Source organism: Macaca fascicularis, chromosome 13, assembly GCF_037993035.2.
Source record: "Macaca fascicularis isolate 582-1 chromosome 13, T2T-MFA8v1.1".
NCBI classification, from domain to species: domain Eukaryota; kingdom Metazoa; phylum Chordata; class Mammalia; order Primates; family Cercopithecidae; genus Macaca; species Macaca fascicularis.
Window position 1 is genome coordinate 22,518,716 of NC_088387.1, and position 20,679 is coordinate 22,539,394.

General features: G+C 46.0%; 2 protein-coding genes across 3 annotated transcripts in view; one reads left to right on the forward strand and one right to left on the reverse strand.

Moving 5' to 3' along the window:
* Window positions 1–11,187, reverse strand: part of SPMIP9 (sperm microtubule inner protein 9) — an 85,715-nt gene extending 74,528 nt beyond the window's left edge. The window contains exon 1 of one of the 2 annotated variants that reach the window (XM_065526831.1): window positions 11,052–11,187. The gene's annotated coding sequence lies outside the window, so the exon portion shown is untranslated. The remainder of the gene's footprint in view (window positions 1–11,051) is intronic. The other variant, XM_045368919.2, reaches the window with a different exon arrangement.
* On the forward strand, window positions 10,734–18,607 carry FOXI3 (forkhead box I3). The gene is made up of 2 exons (XM_005575365.4): window positions 10,734–11,535; window positions 14,600–18,607. The coding sequence occupies exons 1-2, from the start codon at window positions 10,815–10,817 to the stop codon at window positions 15,220–15,222; spliced, it is 1,344 nt and encodes a 447-aa protein (XP_005575422.3). The 5' UTR covers window positions 10,734–10,814; the 3' UTR covers window positions 15,223–18,607.
* The last annotated feature ends 2,072 nt before the right edge of the window (window positions 18,608–20,679 follow it).

The following is a 20,679-nucleotide window of genomic DNA, read 5'->3' on the forward strand; positions in this document are numbered from 1 at the left end:
CAGTGAGCCAAGATGGCGCCACTGCACTCCAGCCTGAGTGACGGAGACTCTGTCTCAAAATAAAAAATAAAAATAGGCCGGGCGCGGTGGCTCAAGCCTGTAATCCCAGCACTTTGGGAGGCCGAGACGGGTGGATCACGAGGTCAGGAGATCGAGACCATCCTGGCTAACACGGTGAAACCCCATCTCTACTAAAAAATACAAAATACTAGCCTGGCGAGGTGGCGGGTGCCTGTAGTCCCAGCTACTCGGGAGGCGGAGGCAGGAGAATGGCAGGAACCCAGGAGGCGGAGCTTGCAGTGAGCCGAGATGGTGCCACTCACTCCAGCCTGGGCGACAGAGCCAGACTCCTTCTCAAAAAAAAAATAAATAAATAAAAAATATAAAAATAAAAATAAGGCCGGGCGCGGTGGCTCAAGCCTGTAATCCCAGCACTTTGGGAGGCCGAGGCGGGTGGATCACGAGGTCAGGAGATCGAGACTATCCTGGCTAACATGGTGAAACTCCGTCTCTACTAAAAATACAAAAAACTAGCCGGGCGTGGTGGCAGGCGCCTGTAGTCTCAGCTACTTGGGAGGCTGAGGCGGGAGAATGGCGTGAACCCGGGAGGCGGAGCTTGCAGTGAGCCGAGATCACGCCACTGCACTCCAGCCTGGGAGACACAGCGAGACTCCGTCTCAAAAAAAAAAAATAAAAAAATAAAAAATAAAAAAAAAAATAAAAATAAAATAAAAAGTTAGCCAAACCTATCAAATGGGGCAATTAAATACCTTTTTCCATTCCCATATAGACACATGAGAGCTGCAATTCTTCATGCTGGTTTTTTTATTTGTTTTTTGAAACAAAGTCTTGCTCTGTCCCCCAAGCTAGAGTGCAGGGGCGCGTTCTCAGCTCACTGTAACCTCTGCCTCCCGGGTTCAAGCAATTCTTGTGCCTCAGCCTCTCGAGTAGCTGGGACTACAGGCGCATGCCACCACACCCAGCTAATTGTTTTGTATTTTAGTAGAGACGGGGTTTCAGCGTGTTGCCCAGGCTGGTCTCAAACTCCTATGCCTGCCTTGGCCTCCCTAAGGGTTAGGATCACAGGTGTGAGCCACCGTGCCTGGCATGCTGGTTTTAAAAAGTTCATGAAACAGAATTTGTTTTACTAATTTAGAACATACTTTGAAAATAATCCTCATTAAATTTAATATCACTTTGCTTCTATACTGATCATAATAGTTCTATCCTTATTGAAGATCTATTTTTAGGTTTGGATCTTTGGTAATCAATGAAATTAACTTGTATTACAGTATTTATGCTTACATTTTAAAACATTTGAAACATTACATAAGAAAACAAATTTTTTTTTTTTTTTTTTTTTTAAAGACAGAGTTTCACTCTTGTCGCCCAGGCTGGAGTGCAATGGAGAGATCTCGGCTCACTGCAACCTCTGCCTCCTGGGTTCAAGCGATTCTCATGCCTCAGCCTCCCGAGTAGCTGGGATTACAGGCGTGCACCACTACACTCAGCTAATTTTTGTATTTTGAGTAGAGCCAAGGTTTCACCATGCTGGCCAGGCTGGTCTCGAACTCCTTACCTCAAGTGATCTGTCCGCCTCCACCTCTCAAAGTGCTGGGATTTCAGGCGGTGAGCCACAGTGCCCAGCCAGGAAACAATTTTATCAGTACAATTAATGATCTATTTATATTGTTTACCTTCTGTTTACAGCAAGTGATCTTTCAAATTTTTAATTTACAGTAATGCTGTATGGTTTCTTTTTCAAAAAATAGGGCCAAGTGTGGTGGCTCACGCCTGTAATCCCAGCACTTTGGGAAGCTGTGGTGGGCAGATCGCTTGTGCTCAGGAGTTCAAGACCATCCTGGGCAACATAGCAAAACTCTGTCTCTACCAAAAATACCAAAACTTAGCCAGGTGTAGTGGCACACACCTGTGGTCCCAGCTACTCCGGAAGCTGAGGTGGGAGGATTGCTCGAACTCAGGAGGTGGAGGATGCAGTGAGCCAAGATCGTGCCACTGCACTCCAGCCTGGGTGACAAGAGACCTCCTCTCCAAAAAAAAAAAAAAGGGGGGGGTGGGGAGGAAATGGAATTTAAGTTTAAAAATTGAATCTATTAAAAGAAAAACATTAAGCAATTAATAGCAGAAGTGGCATAGAGAATCAGCAAAACTCATGAAGAGGACATCAGAATGACCAGATTTGGGAAAACTGAGCTTTAGAAGAGTGTGAAGCCATCAGAGTGCGGACAAGGCTGGCTAAATGAGCTGCTTCTGCTAGGTTCACAAGTGTCATGCAATGGGAGCCACTGAGAGTTAGAAGCATGGGAGGCTCATGACTGGATCTGCCCTCTTAGCAGATCATTATGAGGGTGGTGTAGAGAGAGGATTGGAAGGCACAAGAGGAGGCAGGGAGGCCAGCAAGGGACCGACAGCAGTAATCCAGGACGGAATGAAGGTGGGTGAACCTCAATGCTGCCAGTGGGACACAGAGTAAAGTGCTATCATAGCACGACTTGGTCACTGAGGTAGAAGACCCTTAATTCTCTGGCTTAGATAACTAGATCAACAAGAGACCCTCCATAGAGATCAGGAACAAAGGAGGAGAAGCAGGTTTTCAGAGAATTCTGCAGATGGCCAGGCAAGGTGGCTCACTTCTATAATCCCAGCACTTTGGGAGCCCAAGGAAGGAGGCTCAATATATTGAGGCCAGGAGTTTGAGACCAGCCTGGGCAACATAGTGAGACTCCAGCTCTACAAAAAATAAAAATTAAAAATTTGCCAGGCATGGTGGTATGTGCCTGTAGTCTTAGCTACTTGGGAGGCTTAGGTGGGAGGATGGCTTGAGCCCAGGAGTCTGAGAGTACAGTGAGCTATATCTCACCACTGTACTCCAGCCTGGGCAACAGAGCAAGACTCCATCTCTAAGGAAAAAAAAAAAAAACAGTAATTAAAATGTTTAAAGGAGAGGAAGGAATGGAAACCCATCTATATAGTTTGCTAGGGCTGCCATAACAAAGTATCATATAGACTGGATGGCTTAAAGAACAGAAATGTGGCCAGGCACGGTGGCTCACGCCTGTAATACCAGCACTTTGGGAGGCCAAGGTGGGAGGATCACCAGAGGTCAAGAGGTCAGGAGTTCAGGGCCAGCCTGGCCAACATGGCAAAACCCCGTCTGTATTGAAAATACAAAAATTAGCTGGGTGTTGTGGCGGATGCCTGTAATCCCTGCTACTTGGGAGGCTGAGGCAGGAGAATTGCTTGAAAACCCGGGAGGCAGAGGTTGCAGTGAGCCGAGATCACGCCATTGCACTCCAGCCTGGGTGACAGAGCCAGACTCTATCTCAAAAAAAAAAACAAAAACAAAAACAAAAAAACAACAACAAAAAAAACAGAAATGCATTTCCTCATAGTTCTTGGGGCTAGAAGTCCAAGATCAAGGTGTTGGCAGATTGATTTTCCCTGAGGGCCTCTCCCTTGGCTTGCAGAGGGTTTGTCTTCCTGTATCTCCACATGTTCTTCACCCTGCACATGTCCGCGTGCAAAAACATTTTTATATTGTTTTAAAAAATACCATTTAATGCTTTCTAGTTTATTCAAGCAACAAACAACAGTTGAAGAGGCATTCAAGTCAAGCAGTGGACTGAGCCTGGGGAAATTATGGGGGAGGCAGTTCCAGCTACGTTCTAATAGCATGTGTTCCCCAGACAGACTGCCTAGGTTTGAACCTCAGCTGCATACTTATAAGTTGGGGGACCCCAGTGAAGTTACTTAATCTCTTTGTGTCTATTGCTTTTTCTGTAAAATGTGGAATAACAGTTCTCATCCCATAGGATTGCCGTGAGAATTAAATGGGACAATACACGTAGGGTGCCAAGCACAGCGCCAGCTTTTTAGTACATGTGTCATAACTGTTAGCTCTAAAAATATATGAGCAAAAAGAAGCAGTCCCCATTCTCGGAGAACATCTGGGATAGCGGGTGGCTAACTGCAGAAGTGTTGGTTATTGAAAATGGGGGGCCGGGGAAATCGATGAGTCATCGGGAGAATGCGGGGCCACCCCATCATGATGGAGGGCTTGGGGGAGACTGGAAGAGTGTGGCCAGAGAGTGAAGTCTAATGAAGAAGAAGGAGGGAGAGAAGGCAGAACAGCTAAAAGACTTGAAGGAGTTGCCGGGCGCGGTGGCTCAAGCCTGTAATCCCAGCACTTTGGGAGGCCGAGACGGGCGGATCACAAGGTCAGGAGATCGAGACCATCCTGGCTAACATGGTGAAACTCCGTCTCTACTAAAAATACAAAAAATTAGCCGGGCGAGGTGGCGGGCGCCTGTAGTCCCAGCTACTCGGGAGGCTGAGGCAGGAGAATGGCGTGAACCCGGGAGGCGGAGCTTGCAGTGAGCTGAGATCCGGCCACTGCACTCCAGCCTGGGCGACAGAGCGAGACTCCGTCTCAAAAAAAAAAAAAAAAAAAAAAAACTTGAAGGAGTTTTTGGTAAGAGAGAGGAGAAAGAATGTTCAGGCAGGGGCAATAGTGAGCAAAGATGATACCAATCTGCCTTCTGGCCCTGAGGTGGGAGGAGTGGAGAGAAATGCGGCCTTCTGTGCTGTGGAGATGGCTGCAGGGAAGGACACGACGGGAGGATTCTGGGGGAACCATGATTCAGTCTGGGCAGGGAAGTGCTGCCAGAAAAGATCTCAGATCTCGGATCTTGGAGGAAAGCTGAAGACTCATTGGGAGGCTGGGGCAAAAGCAGAAGGAACAGTGTGAGAAGTTGGCTGAGGAAGCTCAAGAATGGGGTTAACCAGCTGGAGCCAGGGGCCAGGAAGCATTCCAGAGACACGGGAGGAGCGAGACTCACAAAGGGAAGGGGCTTCAGGTTCAAGCAGAGGAAGGGCAAATGAACAACCTTTGCTCAGGCACAGGAATTGCTGGAGCATCAATATTTTGGCTGACCATTTTTTCTCTTATTTTTCTGGACTAAGTATATGGAACTTCTGTGGGATCTTCAGATGCTTAGGCTTCTAGAATGCTCAGGATTCATCCTTTTTGCTAGTCTTCATATGCCTAACGTTTGCAGTGGGAAGAGGGCCATGGGTCTCTGGTGTCGGCTGGTATATGGTTGGGTGGTTCCTGGGCCACACCTCTGCTTCTGCGTGCCCTGGGTTTCATTTTTGTTCACTCTGTATTTGTAGCTCACTCCAGTCTTCCCCAACTCCCAGGGGGATGAGTGGGGTGACAGGCAGGGGTAGTTTGGTTAATGTCAACATAAAGAGCTTGGAAGGGAAAGGGATTCGTGGAACAGAAAATAAATATCACCTTAGTGGAAAGCTTGCTTTCATGGGGGGAAAGGGCTGCCTCAGTTTCCCACCAACACTAGACTCAGTAAGTAAAATGTAAATATTTGTTAAAAGAGCAAATGAATAGTCCTTCTGAGTTCTGTTTCAGTCTGTAAGTCACAGCCTTTGAGGTATCAAAGGAATAGGAGAGAGGTTGTTCAGTTTGCCCCTCTCTAATGACACTACCAACTTTAAAACGAGAACCAAGTGGTCAGAAGTTGGAAAAAAATAGGCTGGGTGCGGTGGCTCACACCTGTAGTCCCAACACTTTGGGAGGCCGAGGCAGGTGGATCATGAGGTCAGGAGTTCAAGACAAGCCTGACCAACATAGTGACACCCAGTCTTTATTAAAAATACAAAAAATTAGCCGGGCGTGGTGGAATCCTAGTTACTCAAGAGGCTGAGGCAGGAGAATGGCTTGAGCCCGGGAAGGCAGAGATTGTGGTGACCTGACATCGCGCCATTGCACTCCAGCTTGGGCAACAAAAGCAAAACCTAGTTTCAAAAGAAAAAAAAGAAGTTGGAAAAAAATGACACGAAGCCCGGTACAGAGGCTTACACCTATCTATAATCCCAGCACTTTGGGAGGCTGAGGCAAGCAGATCACCTGAGGTCAGGAGTTAGAGACCAGCCTGGCCAACATGGTGTAGCCCTATCTCTACTAATAATACAAAAATTAGCTGGGCATGGTGGTGGGCGCCTGTAATTCCAGCTACTTGGGAGGCTGAGGCAGGAGAATCGCTTGAACCTGGGAGGCGGAAGTTGCAGTGAGTCAAGATTGTGCCACTGTACTCCAGCTTGAGTGATGGGACGAGACTCTGTCTCAAAAAAAAAAAAAAAGACACCAAATAAGGAATCAGGTAGTGGATCCAGCTTCAGTTATCTCAACATCTTTCCTTAAATAAAGCATTCTTTCCTCATCAAAACAATAAATGCACTAATTAACTTTACATATTTTGGTCTCTTACTCTAAAAGCTGTATTCTCCTATCACAATTCAAGTTTTCTTGCATTATTTTCTCACCTCCTTTTTCATCTCTACTTGTACCAAAGTTTGCTTGTTTTTCATCTTATCCTAACGTCTTGTTTCATAAAGGCCAAACTTTCTTACATTATACTGAAAACAAAAGCAGACATTTTCTAAAATCTTCCCACCACTCTAGTAAATTATTTTCAGAGTGGGGCATTTTCTCCAAAATTGGATAATGCTTCTACTCTTTTTTGCTACAGTAATTTTTCCCAGGTCCCATTTTGGGATTTGTTTTGTGGGTGTGTACTTTTACACTTCCTTGAATAGGCTCATTTCTGTTCCAACGAGGCATTTGTAAGTAGCCACTTATTAATTCAACAGATATTGATATTTCAAAAATTGATATTTGCTTATTCTAAAGTGTGCAAGGTGTTTTTAAAGAGTAAATTATAAGGCCGGGCGCAGTGGCTCATGCCTGTAATCCCAGCACTTTGGGAGGCCCAGGCAGGCGGATAGCTTGAGGTCCAGAGTTTGAGACCTGCCCGGGCAATGTGGTAAAATCCCCTCTCTACTAAAAACAATACAAAAAATTAGCCGGGTAAGGTGGCCGGCGCCTGTAATCCCAGCTACTCGCGAGGCTGAAGCAAGAGAATCACTTGAACCCGAGAGGCGGAGCTTGCAGTGAGCCGAGCTGCACTCCAGGCCTGGCCGACAGAGACTCCGTCTCAAAAAATATGTAATAATAATAATAATAATAATAATTACAAAGATTCATCTTCAAAGAGCTGCTGATTTACACACTTGAAGCTGTCGGAGAGGTATACTAACTAGTGCAAAGTAGAAAGCTAGATAGGAGACACAGGTAGATTGCTATTTTTTTTTTTGGTTTGTTTTGTTTTTTTCACCGATATGAGTAAATCACGGTGCTGAGACGGGAAGGACTGATTCTGTACCCAGCATGATGTTGATCTAAGCTGGCAGCCATTCAAAGTTAAGAGCACTAAGGCTATTCTCAATTTATATTACTGTTTTCTTCCTTTGGAAATATGTAAAAATGTTAACAAACACTAATGTGCCAATATTTCTAGGATGCTGGAAATTAATGAGTGTAATACATTTTACATTCCATCACAGTATTTATTAAAAATGACTGCATCCCATTATAATTCACTATTGCCGCTCTGCCATTTCAAAGAAGCAACAAGAATGTTACCAAACAGCAGTGGAAAATAAATGAGATGTTTTCTTTGGGTTGAATAATTTCCCAAAATGTTTTATTTTCCAGTGATGAAAACATGCAACTGTCTACTATTCTTTTTTTCTTTCCGCGACGGAGTCTCGCTCCGTCGCCCAGGCTGGAGTGCAATGGCGCGACCTCGGCTCACTGCAACCTCAGCCTTCCAGGTTCAAGCGATTCTCCTGCCTCAGCCTCCCCAGTAGCTAGAATTACTGATGCCCACCACCATACCCGGCTAATTTTTGTATTTTAGTAGAGATAGGTTTCACCATGTTGACCAGGCTGGTCTCTAACTCCTGACCTCAAGTGATCCGTCCGCCTCAGCCTCCCAAAGTGCTGGTATCACAGCCGTGAGCCCCCGCGCCTGGTCTGCAACTGCCTACCCTTTTTTTTTTTTTCCTGAGACGGAGTCTCACTCCGTTGCCCAGGCTGGATTGCAATGGCGCGATCTCGGCTCACTGCAACCTCTACCTCTCGGGTTCAAGCAATTCTCCTCCTCCCGAGTAGCTGGGACTACAGGTGCCTGCCACTACGCCCAGCTAATTTTTGTATTTTTAGTAGAGACGGGGTTGCACCTTATTGGTAAGGCTATTCTTATTTTACATTGGCATAGGTGTCTTAATCAATCTCCTTGATTATATTGTAAAAGGCAATTTAACAAAACATTATTACAGAGAACTTACATTTTAAACACAATTTTTTATCTATTTAAGTTCATCAAATGCTTTTTTTGTTTAATTAAAAAAACAGAGACCAAAAACTTTATTTTGATTTTGACATTCAATAATTTAGGCCATGAACAATAAAAATTATATCTAATTAATACGTAACTGAAAATAGATATGAAAATGTAACTTCCAAACCCCTAGAGGGGGCGTCCACCCCACAGATCCCTACAGAGATGTATGCTGTAACAGAAGTGAAGAGTCGCTAGGTGGCTCTATCATTTTTAAATAAAACTAAGGTACACACACACACACACACACACACACACACACACACACACACACACACACACACTAACCTACAGTTAAGAAACAAAATAACCCACGCAGGTAGAACCTTTCATCAAAACAAGAAAGAATAATGTGACATCGTGGTCTCTCATTCAGAATAATTTGGAGCTATTGGGCTAAGAATTTGACACTAAAGAAAAACTGCAAAGTGTGTATGGGCAAGCAATCTGCTAAAAGAGAAATTATTATATTTTTAAGGACATAAATTACTACAGTGAGATGGTTTCAAATTTTTCATAATTTATTGCCATCTAGGTTCCCAGCTTTTCTTTTGGAATATCTCTTTTTAGTTTAGAACTTTACATTTAAGAATAAATATTAAAGTTCGGTATCATAACTTATTTTAAAACGTTTTCCAAGCCAGGCACGGTGGCTCACGCCTGTAATCCCAGCACTTTGGGAAACCGAAGCGGGTGGATCATCGGAGGTCAGGAGTTTGAGACCAGCCTGGCCAACATGGTGAAACCCTGTCTCTGCTAAAAATACAAAAATTAGCTTGGCGTGGTGGCAGGCGCCTGTAATCCCAGCTACTCTGGAGGCTGAGGCAGGAGAATCATTTGAACCCCGTAGGCGGAAGTTGCGGTGAGCCGGAGATCACGCCATTGCATCCTGGACAACAGAGCAAGACTTCGTCTCAAAACAACAACAAAAAAAAGTTTTCCAATTTCCAATTTCCTTTCATAGTTGTCATCCTTATTTAAAAAAAAAAAATTCATTTCATTTTAGGCCATTTAGGAAGAAAAAAAACAACACTGGGCTTATCTAAATTATGAAAACATTTTAGATCCTTAAACCAAAATACAATTAAGATAAACACTATTCTTTTCTACAGCATTTACCTGAAGATTGAATAGAAACAGTGCTTTAAAGGGTTGACAATAATTTCTTTCTGGTGCCAGAAAAGGCGACTAAATAGTGACATGTGAAGTGTGATTTGCATTTTAGGTATCCAAATTTGCTGATTAAATATTTTTGGATTTCATTTTTAAGAGGTGAGACACCAGAAGAAAAAAAATTCCTCCAAAATACATAACTAGTTTCATCATGAAAATAAATGCCTTGGAGAAGGGAAGTTTCCGAATTAAATATTCTGAACTGCCAGTCGGCAATTGGCAAATAGAAAAAAACGTTTTCCCTCTCCCTCTCGTTTAAATGAAAACCTCGGACCTGTCATGTATTAAGAACACATTTAGGAATACTTTTAATAGTAAAAGAAACAATTTTCTTATTGTTGTTTTGAGCCAATCGAGGATGATTACGTGGAATGGGAGGTCGCCACAGTATTTTACAAGTTTTATTTGTTTTCCCAGGCAGGGAGATGCATTAAAAAAAATTAGCAAAAGTAGAGGGCAAGTCATAGATTTCCCCGTTAGATGAGACTGTTTTTATAAATGAGCGCTTCTTGCACAGTTTATACTACTTAAAACTTGGAAACTTTCGGGTTTAAAATGCTAATTCCGAAGCTACTTATTTGAATGTCTTTGAAAACATTCACCTTTATGTTTTTGAAGATAACAAATCACAACGAAAGCCCGTACAAACCGTACAGAAAACGAACAAATGCTTCCCGAATGTGAGCGAACCTACAGTTTGGTTAGAAAAACTCAACACTGATTTCCGTTCCTCTGACCACAGAATCCCCGAGAAGGGGACATGCCAAAGGGGCCCGTTAATAATCTCTACCGTATACCCCAAAGCACTGTAAATCACATCGACTATTTTCGACTGGAAGCCGATCGGTTGAGACTGGACGTGAATACCGCAACTCGATGACAAAAGGTTAGGAGGAAAGAGGTAGAAAAGGCAAAGGGCGACTAGGCAGGTGGCCCGAGCGGCCACCCCAAGTTAACTTTTCAGAAATCATTAGTACCGTTCGGGTTGTCTTCTCTTTAATATTCCTGGCTTTGCTTATTATGGTGTTAAGAAACGTGGTCTAGGAACTGGGTGCTGCTTTTTGCCCGAAACCTGGAGGCGCCGGCCTCCCCGAGGCTCCCGGGCCTGGGCAGAGGGGTGGTAGGGGCGGGGCGGGCGGGCTTCGGGTTCGGGCGCGCGGGCAGGTGGGGCGTGGCGGGGGCGTGGAGAGCCCAGGCCCGCGGCCACCGCCCCGCTCCGGGCCAGCCCAGGAGGAGCCGCGCCGGGCTCGGTTATAAGAGGCCAGCTCGCAGGCGCTCCGCGAGCACCCGCCCGACCTCGGCCCGGAGCACCGGGCGCCCAGCGCGGGTGGAGGCGGAGCCGCAGGTTTGGCCCCCAAAGGGATGCTCTCGCCCGAGCGGCGAGACCAGCCCCGCTCGCCCCTCGCCGCGGCCGCGCCGCAGCCGCCCACGGCAGCCGACATGGCCCTCTACTGCGGCGACAACTTCGGAGTGTATTCGCAGCCCGGCCTGCCCCCGCCCGCCGCCACCGCCGCCGCCCCGGGCGCCCCCCCGGCCGCCAGGGCGCCTTACGGGCTGGCCGACTACGCCGCGCCGCCGGCCGCCGCCGCCAACCCCTACCTGTGGCTCAACGGGCCCGGCGTGGGAGGCCCGCCCTCCGCCGCCGCCGCAGCCGCCGCCGCGTACCTGAGCGCCCAGCCGCCGCCGCCGCCGCCCCCAGGGGCCGCGGCCGGGCCCTTCCTGCAGCCGCCACCCGCCGCCGGCACCTTCGGCTGCGCTCAGCGGCCCTTCGCGCAGCCCGCGCCCGCCGCGCCCGCCTCGCCCGCCGCGCCCGCGGGGCCCGGGGAACTGGGCTGGCTGTCCATGGCCAGCCGCGAGGACCTGATGAAGATGGTGCGGCCGCCCTACTCGTATTCGGCGCTTATCGCCATGGCCATTCAGAGCGCGCCCGAGCGCAAGCTCACGCTCAGCCACATTTACCAGTTCGTCGCCGACAGCTTCCCCTTCTACCAGCGCAGCAAGGCCGGCTGGCAGAACTCCATCCGCCACAACCTGTCGCTCAACGACTGCTTCAAGAAGGTGCCCCGCGACGAGGACGACCCAGGTGAGGGCCGCCGGCAGGTGCTTCCCAGCCGGGGAGGGCGGACGCTGGGCGCGAGGGCCGGCGCCGGGGTCGGTGTGCGGCTGGAAGATCTGCCAGGAGTCTTCTTGTCCAGGCTGCGGGTGGGAGCGGGTGGAGGAATAAACCACCCAACCGGAGGACAAAGGGAAGGAGCAGGGGATCTTCGGGAGGAAGACTCATTGAGAAAGGAGCTTGACCTTTACATCCACTCGCAGAGGCCGGCCAATTAGAGAAACGAAAAAAATCTGTATCCCAGAACAGGCGGCTACCCCTGGGTGGTGTTGATCAGGCCTTTTGAAGGGGAGGGTCTACTTACAAGTAAGCTCTCAAATAAGGGATTGTTATAAAGGGATCCACGTGAGCTGGGATTTCCATCACGTTTCGCAGAAGACGCGGTGGGAGAACTGGGGGCCAGCCCGGCTGTCCCTAGGTGCACTTCCTCCTCATCGGGTTCCAAAGAGGCTCACTGTGTCCTGAATAGAGCAAGTACGGTGCCTACCCCTAGAGAGAGTGGCACGGGCATCATGACACGGGGGTCTGGAATGGGAGAACTTTAGCAGGGAGGTCCTGCAAATTGCAGTTTGGGTACCTTAACTAGTTAGAAATTTAGAAATGAATATCCCAAATTTGCTGCGGTTTTGGTCTAAGCCCAGTTGCTCCTGGAGTGAGGAGGTCTGTGTTACAGTGGAGTGAGTGTTACCTGCTCTGAGCGGTGGAGGTGGAGAAATGATTAACAAGAAGAGAGAAACGGAATCCCACTTGAGGTTTTTAGAAGGAACCCAGAACAAGGAAAGGGAAAGGGATTGTGATAGGAAAAAGAGAAGAGAGCTGAAACCATTTTAGTTGCACATTACAGAGATCCAGGATTTTGTGTAAATTGTGTGAATATTCTGGAGCTCAGAATGAGCTCGTCCCTGAAGTCGCTGTGGAGCACCACTCTCCAATGGAAATACAATGCAAACTAAATAATCCAAAATATTGTTTCAACATATGACAAATATGAAAATTACTAATGAGATTCTTTGTTATTTTCTCGGTACTAAGTCTTCAAAATCCCATGTGTATTTTACACTACATCTTAATTTGGACTAGCCATACTTCAGGTGCCCAATAATCGTGTGTGGCTAGTGGCTACTGTAGTGGGCAGGGTATGCAGTTCTAGAAGATGCATCCTCTTGATTTGGCTTTTGTACCACCCAAGATTATCATGTAAATTGTCATGTAAACTCTTCTGGACTTTATCCTAAAAGTTCAAAGGTCTATGGCTAGTTTTTTTGTCAAAAAAGTTGGTACCAATGTGGCACAATATACATATCCAGATAGGTGGAGATATTATTGAAATTGTAGTTATATATATATATATTTTTTTTTTCCTGTAACTATTTGCAGAACATGGTTCAGTGGAGGCAGCCTAGCCCAGTGGTTAGTTAAGAATGCTGAGGGTTTTTTTTTTTTTTTGAGACAGTTTCAAAACTGTCTCAAAAGTGCAGTGGCACGATCTCACTGCAACCTTTGCCTCACCAGCTCAAACAATTTTGCTGCCTTAGCCTCCCAAGTAGCTGGGACTATGGGCGCATGCCACAGTGCCCGGCTAATTTGTATTTTATGTAGAGATGGGCTTTCCCTGTGTTATCCAGGCTGGTCTCGAACTCCTGAGCTCAAGTGACCCACCCGTTTCGGCCTCCCAGACTGCTAGGATTATAGGCGTGAGCTGCTGTGCCCAGCAAGAATGCTGAGTCTTTTAGCCATTCATAGTGATATACTCCTGTAGTACCAGCTACTCTGGGAGGCTGAGGTGGGAGGATGGCTTGAGGCCAGGAGGTCAAGACTACAGTGAACCAAGGTTACGCCACTGTACTCCAGCCTGGGTGACAGAGGGAGACCCTATCTCAGAGAATATAAATAAATAAATAATTTTTTTTTTTTTTAATGCTGAGTCTGGAGCCAGCCTGTTTACATCCTGACTATCATGACTAACTAGGAATATGACAAGTTACTTACCAGTCTGCACCCCAGTTCTCCTGTCTGAAAAGTGGAAGCAGTAATATTGCCTATCGCTGTAAAGCTGTGAGCAATAGCTGAGGTTATCCGTGTGAAGCACTTGCCACAAGATAAGCATTCTACAGCACTCTCAGACATTGAATTCTTTTTACTAGAAGTGGAAAAAGCTTTTGGGATATAAAATCCTCCAACATGATAGATCTTTTCTACCTCACTTGTGGTAAATAGAACAAAACTAGCATGACATGCAGAAGAATGAGGCCCTGGTGTCTGAAATGTATTTACCCAATGGGTGAAACATTTGCAGGATTTGTAGGGGCAGGTCCTGCCCAAAATGAGGAGGGGATGTAGTTTCCAGGAGCTTCCTCATACTCAAAATTTATGCCATCCAATGCATAGTTAAAACAATTGCTCAGTAATAATTTTTTTGTCATTTTGAGATTGCCTTTCTCCAGTGGGGCATTTTTCTCAGAGGTGGGGAATGATGCACTTTCAATGAATAATATAAGTGCTGTTTTTGCACTGCTTACTGTGTGCCAGCTACTATGCTGATATAGTTAATCCTCACAGTCAATCCACTAAATTAGTACTATCCTTATCTCTATTTTATAAATAAAGAAACAGAGGCTCAATTTTTTTTTTTTTTTTTTTGTAGACATCTCACTACGTTGGCCCAGTCTAAGGCTCAACTTTAAGTAGCATCAGGATTCCATGACTTCGCACGGTCATACGATTTGGATCTAGAATTAGTGAAGGTGTTACATGATTTAATTATAAGTGTCTCAGAAATGAAATTAGGTCTTCAGATTTAAGTAGGAGACACCACCAGGAGGAGGTAGAGGTGGCCAGAACATCTTTGTTCTGGATTTCTCTCTGAAGCGAAGAGTAACATTTTCCCCAAAAGAGGATTGGTTTGAATATTAGAGTGAATTGAGCATCTTTGTCAGCATCTAATGAGAGTCTGCTCTCCTCCTCCCAGAAATGAAGCTGAGTAAACAAGCATAAAACAGGTCCTTCTCTCACTTGGTTTTTCTCATCTTCTCAGGAAAGGGTAATTACTGGACTCTGGATCCGAACTGTGAGAAAATGTTTGACAACGGGAACTTCCGTCGGAAGCGAAAGCGCCGCTCTGAGGCCAGCAATGGCTCCACAGTGGCTGCCGGGACATCAAAGTCCGAAGAAGGGCTCTCCTCAGGATTGGGGTCTGGAGTGGGTGGGAAACCAGAAGAAGAGAGCCCCTCCACTCTGCTGAGGCCTTCCCACTCCCCAGAGCCTCCGGAGGGCACCAAGAGTACTGCCTCATCTCCTGGAGGACCCATGCTCACCTCCACCCCTTGTCTCAACACTTTCTTCAGCAGCCTCAGCTCCTTGAGTGTCAGCAGCAGTGTGAGTACCCAGCGGGCTCTCCCTGGCAGCCGCCACCTAGGGATCCAGGGGGCCCAGCTGCCCTCCAGCAGCATGTTCTCCCCGACCTCCATCTCAGAGGCCTCAGCAGACACCTTGCAACTGAGCAATAGCACCAGCAATAGCACCGGCCAGAGATCTTCCTATTATAGCCCTTTCCCTGCCAGCACCAGCGGGGGCCAGAGCAGCCCCTTCAGCAGCCCTTTCCACAACTTTAGCATGGTCAACAGCCTCATCTACCCCCGAGAGGGCTCCGAGGTGTAGAGCAGGCTCTCAGACTTGAGTATGCACACCTGAGGCGTGCACACATGCTGATTAGAATGCAGATTCCAAGTCGGTAGGTCTGGGGTAGGACCTGAGTTCTGCATTTCTGTCAAGTTCCTGGGTGATCTCGTGGTCCTTTGACCACACTTGGAGTAACAAGGGTGTAGTAGATAACTCTTTCTACAACCCAGCGAGCTTTTACAGTTTTCTCTGCATGTGGGCCTCTCCAGAGAGAAATCCGTTTCACTCTCTTCTGTGATAGGTAGCCTGTGAGCCCCGTGAGGGCGGGGACCATGTCTATTTTGCTTATCACTGTATGCCAGGATTGCAAGCTCAAGTGTGTACAGACGGCTAAAAAAAACATAAGCCTACGAAGTTACTGGGTGAGAAAACTAACATCAGTTGGCAACTGAAGCAGTAGAGGGTAGTTGGGACTGACTAACAGAAGGCTGCTGGGAACAGCTGGTTCTTTCTCTCTCCCATGGCAGCATTCTGATTTTTTTTTTTTTTTTTTTTTTTTTGACAAGAGTCTCACTCTCTTGCCCAGACTGGGGTGCAGTGGCACTGAACCTCCGCCTCCCGGGTTCAAGCAGTTCTCCTGCCTCAGTCTCCCGAGTAGCTGGGATTACAGGCGCCCACCGCCACGCCCAGCTAAAATTTTGTATTTTTAGTAGAGATAGGGTTTCGCCTTGTTGGCCAGGCTGGTCTCAAACTCCTGACCTCAGGTGATCCACCCGCCTCAGCCTCCCAAAGTGCTGGGATTACAGGCATGAGCCACTGCGCCCAGCCTACATTCTGATTTTTACAGAAGAGCCAGATATCTCAATTTTTTTATAGGAAACCTCCAACTTTGTGTCCTTTGCCTCTAAAGATTTTTTTTTTTGGTTGTTTATCATACTGTCCTAGGCAACACCACAAATCCTTGAGCTATGCATAGGCAGCTCACAAATCACCTCTGTCTGGTACATGGTATATTCTAACGGCAATAAAATGGCACAGGCAGCCCCGTGTGCCAGGCACTGTTCTAGGCACTTGTCATGTATTCATTCAATCCTCTCAGCAACCTTGGGTGGTGGCTATTATTACTACCCTCCCTTTTCCATGTAAGGGAAGTGAAACTCCAGGATGTCAGGTCACTTTGTCTATTTTGATCATCACTGTATACCAGGATTGCAAGCTCAAATGTGCACAGGGGGCCAAAAAAACAGTTGTGACCACTTTCCAAGTGAGACTGATAGTAAACTAGAGGCAAGATCAGACCCAGACAGTCTGGTTCCAGAGCCGGTACTTGTAACCTCCGTGTTCTACTTCCTACAAAACCGAGAAACCAGCCTCCATAGCCAGTTATAAGTACAAGTATATATGCTAGATGTCATTTGACCAAAGATTCTAGTTGAAAATAAAAGTCATCTGGTGCGTTCCCCCTGGGCAGCACCTCTGAATCCTGCGGTCAGAGTCCAAGATCTGGGGTGACCATTGCCCTATTTTGTAATGGTTAGCCTGGCATCCTCTCCCTTTTAGCTTGTATCCTGGGTGTTTCCTTTTCTAACAAAGTATTATTAGAATTGTATTAAAAATAGCTTTTGTGTGTGTGCGTGTGGGTTTTTGTTGTTGTTGTTTTGTTTTGTTTTGTTTTTTGAGACGGTCTCCCTCTCTTAACCAGGCTGAAGTGCAGTGGTGAGATTTTGGCTCATTGCAGCCTCAACCTTCACAGGTTCAAACAGTGGTCCTTTCTCAGCTCCCCCAACCCACCCCAGTAGCTGGGCTCACAGGTGTGCAGCTAATTTTTTAAACTTTTGAATTAATATTTTAACTTTTTAATTTTAAATTTAAATTTTTTGACTTTAAAATAATTTTTTAATTAAAAAAATTTTTTTGATGGGGGTCTCAAAAAAAAAAAAAAAAAAAAAAAAAACAACGCAGCTCACTGCAGCCTCAATCTCCTGGGTTCAAGCCATCCTCCTACCTCAGCCTCCTGAGTAGCTTGGACTGCAGGTGCATGCCACCACACCTAGCTAGTTTTTTTGTATTTTGTGTAGAGATGGGGTTTCACTATGTTGTCCAGGCTGGTCTTGAACTCCTGGACTCAAGCGATCTGCCCACTTCTGCCTCCCAAAGCACTGGGATTAAAGGTGTGAGCCACCATGCTCAGCCAAAATAAAAACTCTTAAATGGAATTTTAGGCCAGGTGCAATGGTTCACACCTGTAATCCCAACACTTTAGGAGACTGAGGTGGGAGGATCACTTGAGTCCAAGAGTTTGAGACCAGCCTGAGCAACACAGCAAGACTGTGTCTACAAAATATTTTTTAAATAATGAAGAAATGGGATTTTATAGTTTTTGATACAATAAACCATTTGTGGTCAGTTTTTAAAAAGATATATTTAATCTTATTTATCTTAGCACTCTGTTACTTCTCAGAGGTATCATTTGAATAATTTTTAAGGTCAACCTTCTAGTGCCCAGTAGAGTGCCTGGTACGCTCATCCACTAGTTGCCGAATGACAGAATTCATTCAGGGCCGGTGCAGTGGCTCAAGCCTGTAACCTCAACACTTTGGGAGGCCTAAGCGGGCAGAGTGCTTTAGCCCAGGAGTTTGAGACCATCCTGGGCAACATGGTGAAACCCCATCTCTACAAAAAATAACAAAAATTAGCTAGATGTGGTGGCATGCACCTGTAGTCCCAGCTACTTGGGGGGCTGAGGTGGGAGGATCACTTGAACCTGGGAGGTCAAGGCTGCAGTGAGCTGAGATCATGCTACTGTATAACAGCCTGGACAGCCTGGGTGACAAAGTGAGACTGTCTCAAAAAAAAAAACAAATTTTTTATTCAAAAAGTGTTCATTAAAATGCTGATAGTTGTCAAATTTATGGGAACGGTGTTCCACAAAAATGAATTTATCGTCCTGTGAGTTGCCTTTGTACCATGTTTTTGGATGTGAGTGTGGCTAGTTTGGAGTTTTAACTTTTTTAGAAACAGGAACAGAAGCACATTATAAAAAAATTTAATATTCCCTGTGTATTTTTTCACCCCGAGACTCTCACAGCATTACTTTAAAAATGTTTTATTTTGAAATATACATACAGAAAATTATTTTTTTAAACAGCTTATTGAGGTACAAATGGCATCACCATTACTTAAACATTATGCAGAAAGACAACCAAAGACTACCTACTCCCATAGTATGTGTTCAAAGAAACGGTTTCTGTGGATATTTTTGTATATGAAAATATCATGGACTTATATAAATATTGTTTCTAGCACAACTCTATATTTGTAAATTAATTTATAATGTAAACTGCGGCAGCAAAGAAAAGTTTTTCCTGAGAAAGTTCACTGCATGCTGAGAAGAATCACATGAAATAAACTTAAAGTGGGATCACTTCTGGCTTTTGGGCATTACTGCTTTCCTGTCTAAAGCTTCTTTGTCCTAAAAAACTAGAGATGTGAGCAGCGTGGCAACAAACCACTGTGGAAAGAGCAAACGATTGGTTTTCTCATTCCACCTACCCACATCTGAAAAGGCTGGAATGAGACAATTACTCTTCAGGAGGATCTTTAGGCTTATGAACATTTTGGGTTTTTGTTGTTGTTGTTGTTGTTGCTGGAGTCTCACTCTGTTGCCCAGGTTGGAGTGCAGGGGTGCAATCTTGGCTCACTGCATCACTGCAACCTCCACCTTGTGGGTTCGAGCAATTCTCCCTGGCATCCTGAGTATCTGGGACCACAGGCACATGCCATCACGCCTGGCTAATTTTTGTATTTTTAGTAGAGATGGGTTTTGCTATGTTGGGCAGGGTGGTCTCGAACTCCTGACTGCCTGCCAGTGATTCACACGCCTCGGCCTCCCAAAGTGCTGAGATTACAGGCATGAGCCAGCGCACCCGGCCGGTTTATTTCTAATAGATTAATGGTTCTGTTATTTAGATTAAATTGAATTTCAGTGCAGCAAACAATCTCTACTATAGAAAGAAATGGTGCTTTGAGGCCTCATGCCTCAAGGAGAGCTCTGCATCCTGGAGTGTGGTCCTTAGGAGGACTGCATGCAGCCCATCATTTCCAAGGAAATAGCTGGAAACTTGCCTCTAACTAGACCAGGGTTCCTCAGTCATCAGCGGTACTGATATTTGGGGCTGGATAATTCTCTATTGTAGAGGTTGTTCTGTGTATAACAGGACATTTAGCAGCACATTTATAAGTTTGAGTAGCTGCCTTCCAGCCTTTAGGCCCTAGTGAACCATTCAGAGTAAGATGGCAAAGGAGAAGGTGAGGAATTAATAAGCAGGTTTCAGATTTCTTTCTTGACACTTTTAGATTCTTCATCCCATTCTTGAACTTACTGGAAAAACAGCAGCCTGGGAGACCAGTGGCTTCAGAGCTGTGAGCCTTTGTACCCCTCCCCCCTCTATCACCACCCGCTCCAGCCCCTGAGGGCACTCACAAGTCCCAAGTCCCTCCCAGGACAAAAAGGGCCAAGCTTTGCTGGGAACCTCAGAGCAAAGTCCCAAGCTGCTTCTCTTCCCTCCAGAGACTTTCCAGACTTGGAAAGATTCTAAATCCTCAGGGTCTAATGGGTTTTTATTTTCTTGAGCTGCTCTAGTAGTTAAACCTTGAGGTTGTTAATGAACCCTCCCCTCCTTCCCTTGTTTTCCTGAGACTGGAGACTTGCTGGCTTCAGGGCTAGAGACCTGGCGGTCTCGCCTTTGTCATGGAAAGCTATCAGCTGGGGTGTGTGCCGGGTGCTGGCTCCGCTGAAAAAAGAAGGAATTTCTTGTGAGATTTTAAAACAAAAAAAAAGTCCACAGAAGACCAGATACCTACTGAATTCCTCCCTACTTTTTTATTCATGATGTCAGGAGATCATCACCAAAACTCTGGGAGGCATGAATAGCAGTCATCATTTTTAAAAAGACAACATTACAATAATAACTCACCTATCAGGTGCCAGGCACTACCCTACACATATGAAATAGAAACTAGCTGTACTAACATCCCAACAACTCTATGAAATGGATACTGTTATTATCCATCTCATCAACAGAATACTAAGGTCTGGGGAGTTTGTATAACTGGGCCCTGGTCACAGATCTAAGTGGTTGCTGCCGGTAAGTGGTGTAACAGGGATTCAAAATTAGGCTGTGTGAGGTCAGAGTCCTCCTGACCTTAACCTACAATAGTGCCTCTCTGTTTCAAAGTGGAGAAGGGAAAGGCACAGAGAGGTTAAGTAACTTGCCAAAAGTCATACAGTTTGTTGGTTCCAGACTTGGGCCTGGAACCCAGGCTCTTCCCCCCCCGCCCCCCATTCAGTAATGTTTCCTTCCAGGCATTTTTTCTGTGTGCTTCCTGAGGTTGGATTTTGGGTCAGGGGCTCCTTTTTGTGAAGATGGGAAGGGAAGTTGCTGTTTCTTGGCATGTCCTCCTCCTCAGGATCAGCTAGCAGCCAGGTCAGTGGCT

What these genes read in the sequence shown, in the direction of transcription:
- FOXI3 (XM_005575365.4), top strand. Translation starts at nt 10,815, where the DNA reads ATGCTCTCGCCCGAGCGGCGAGACCAGCCCCGCTCGCCCCTCGCCGCG. An exon ending in CCGCGACGAGGACGACCCAG is followed by an intron (nt 11,536 to 14,599) that starts GTGAGGGCCGCC and finishes TCATCTTCTCAG; the next exon opens with GAAAGGGTAATTACTGGACT.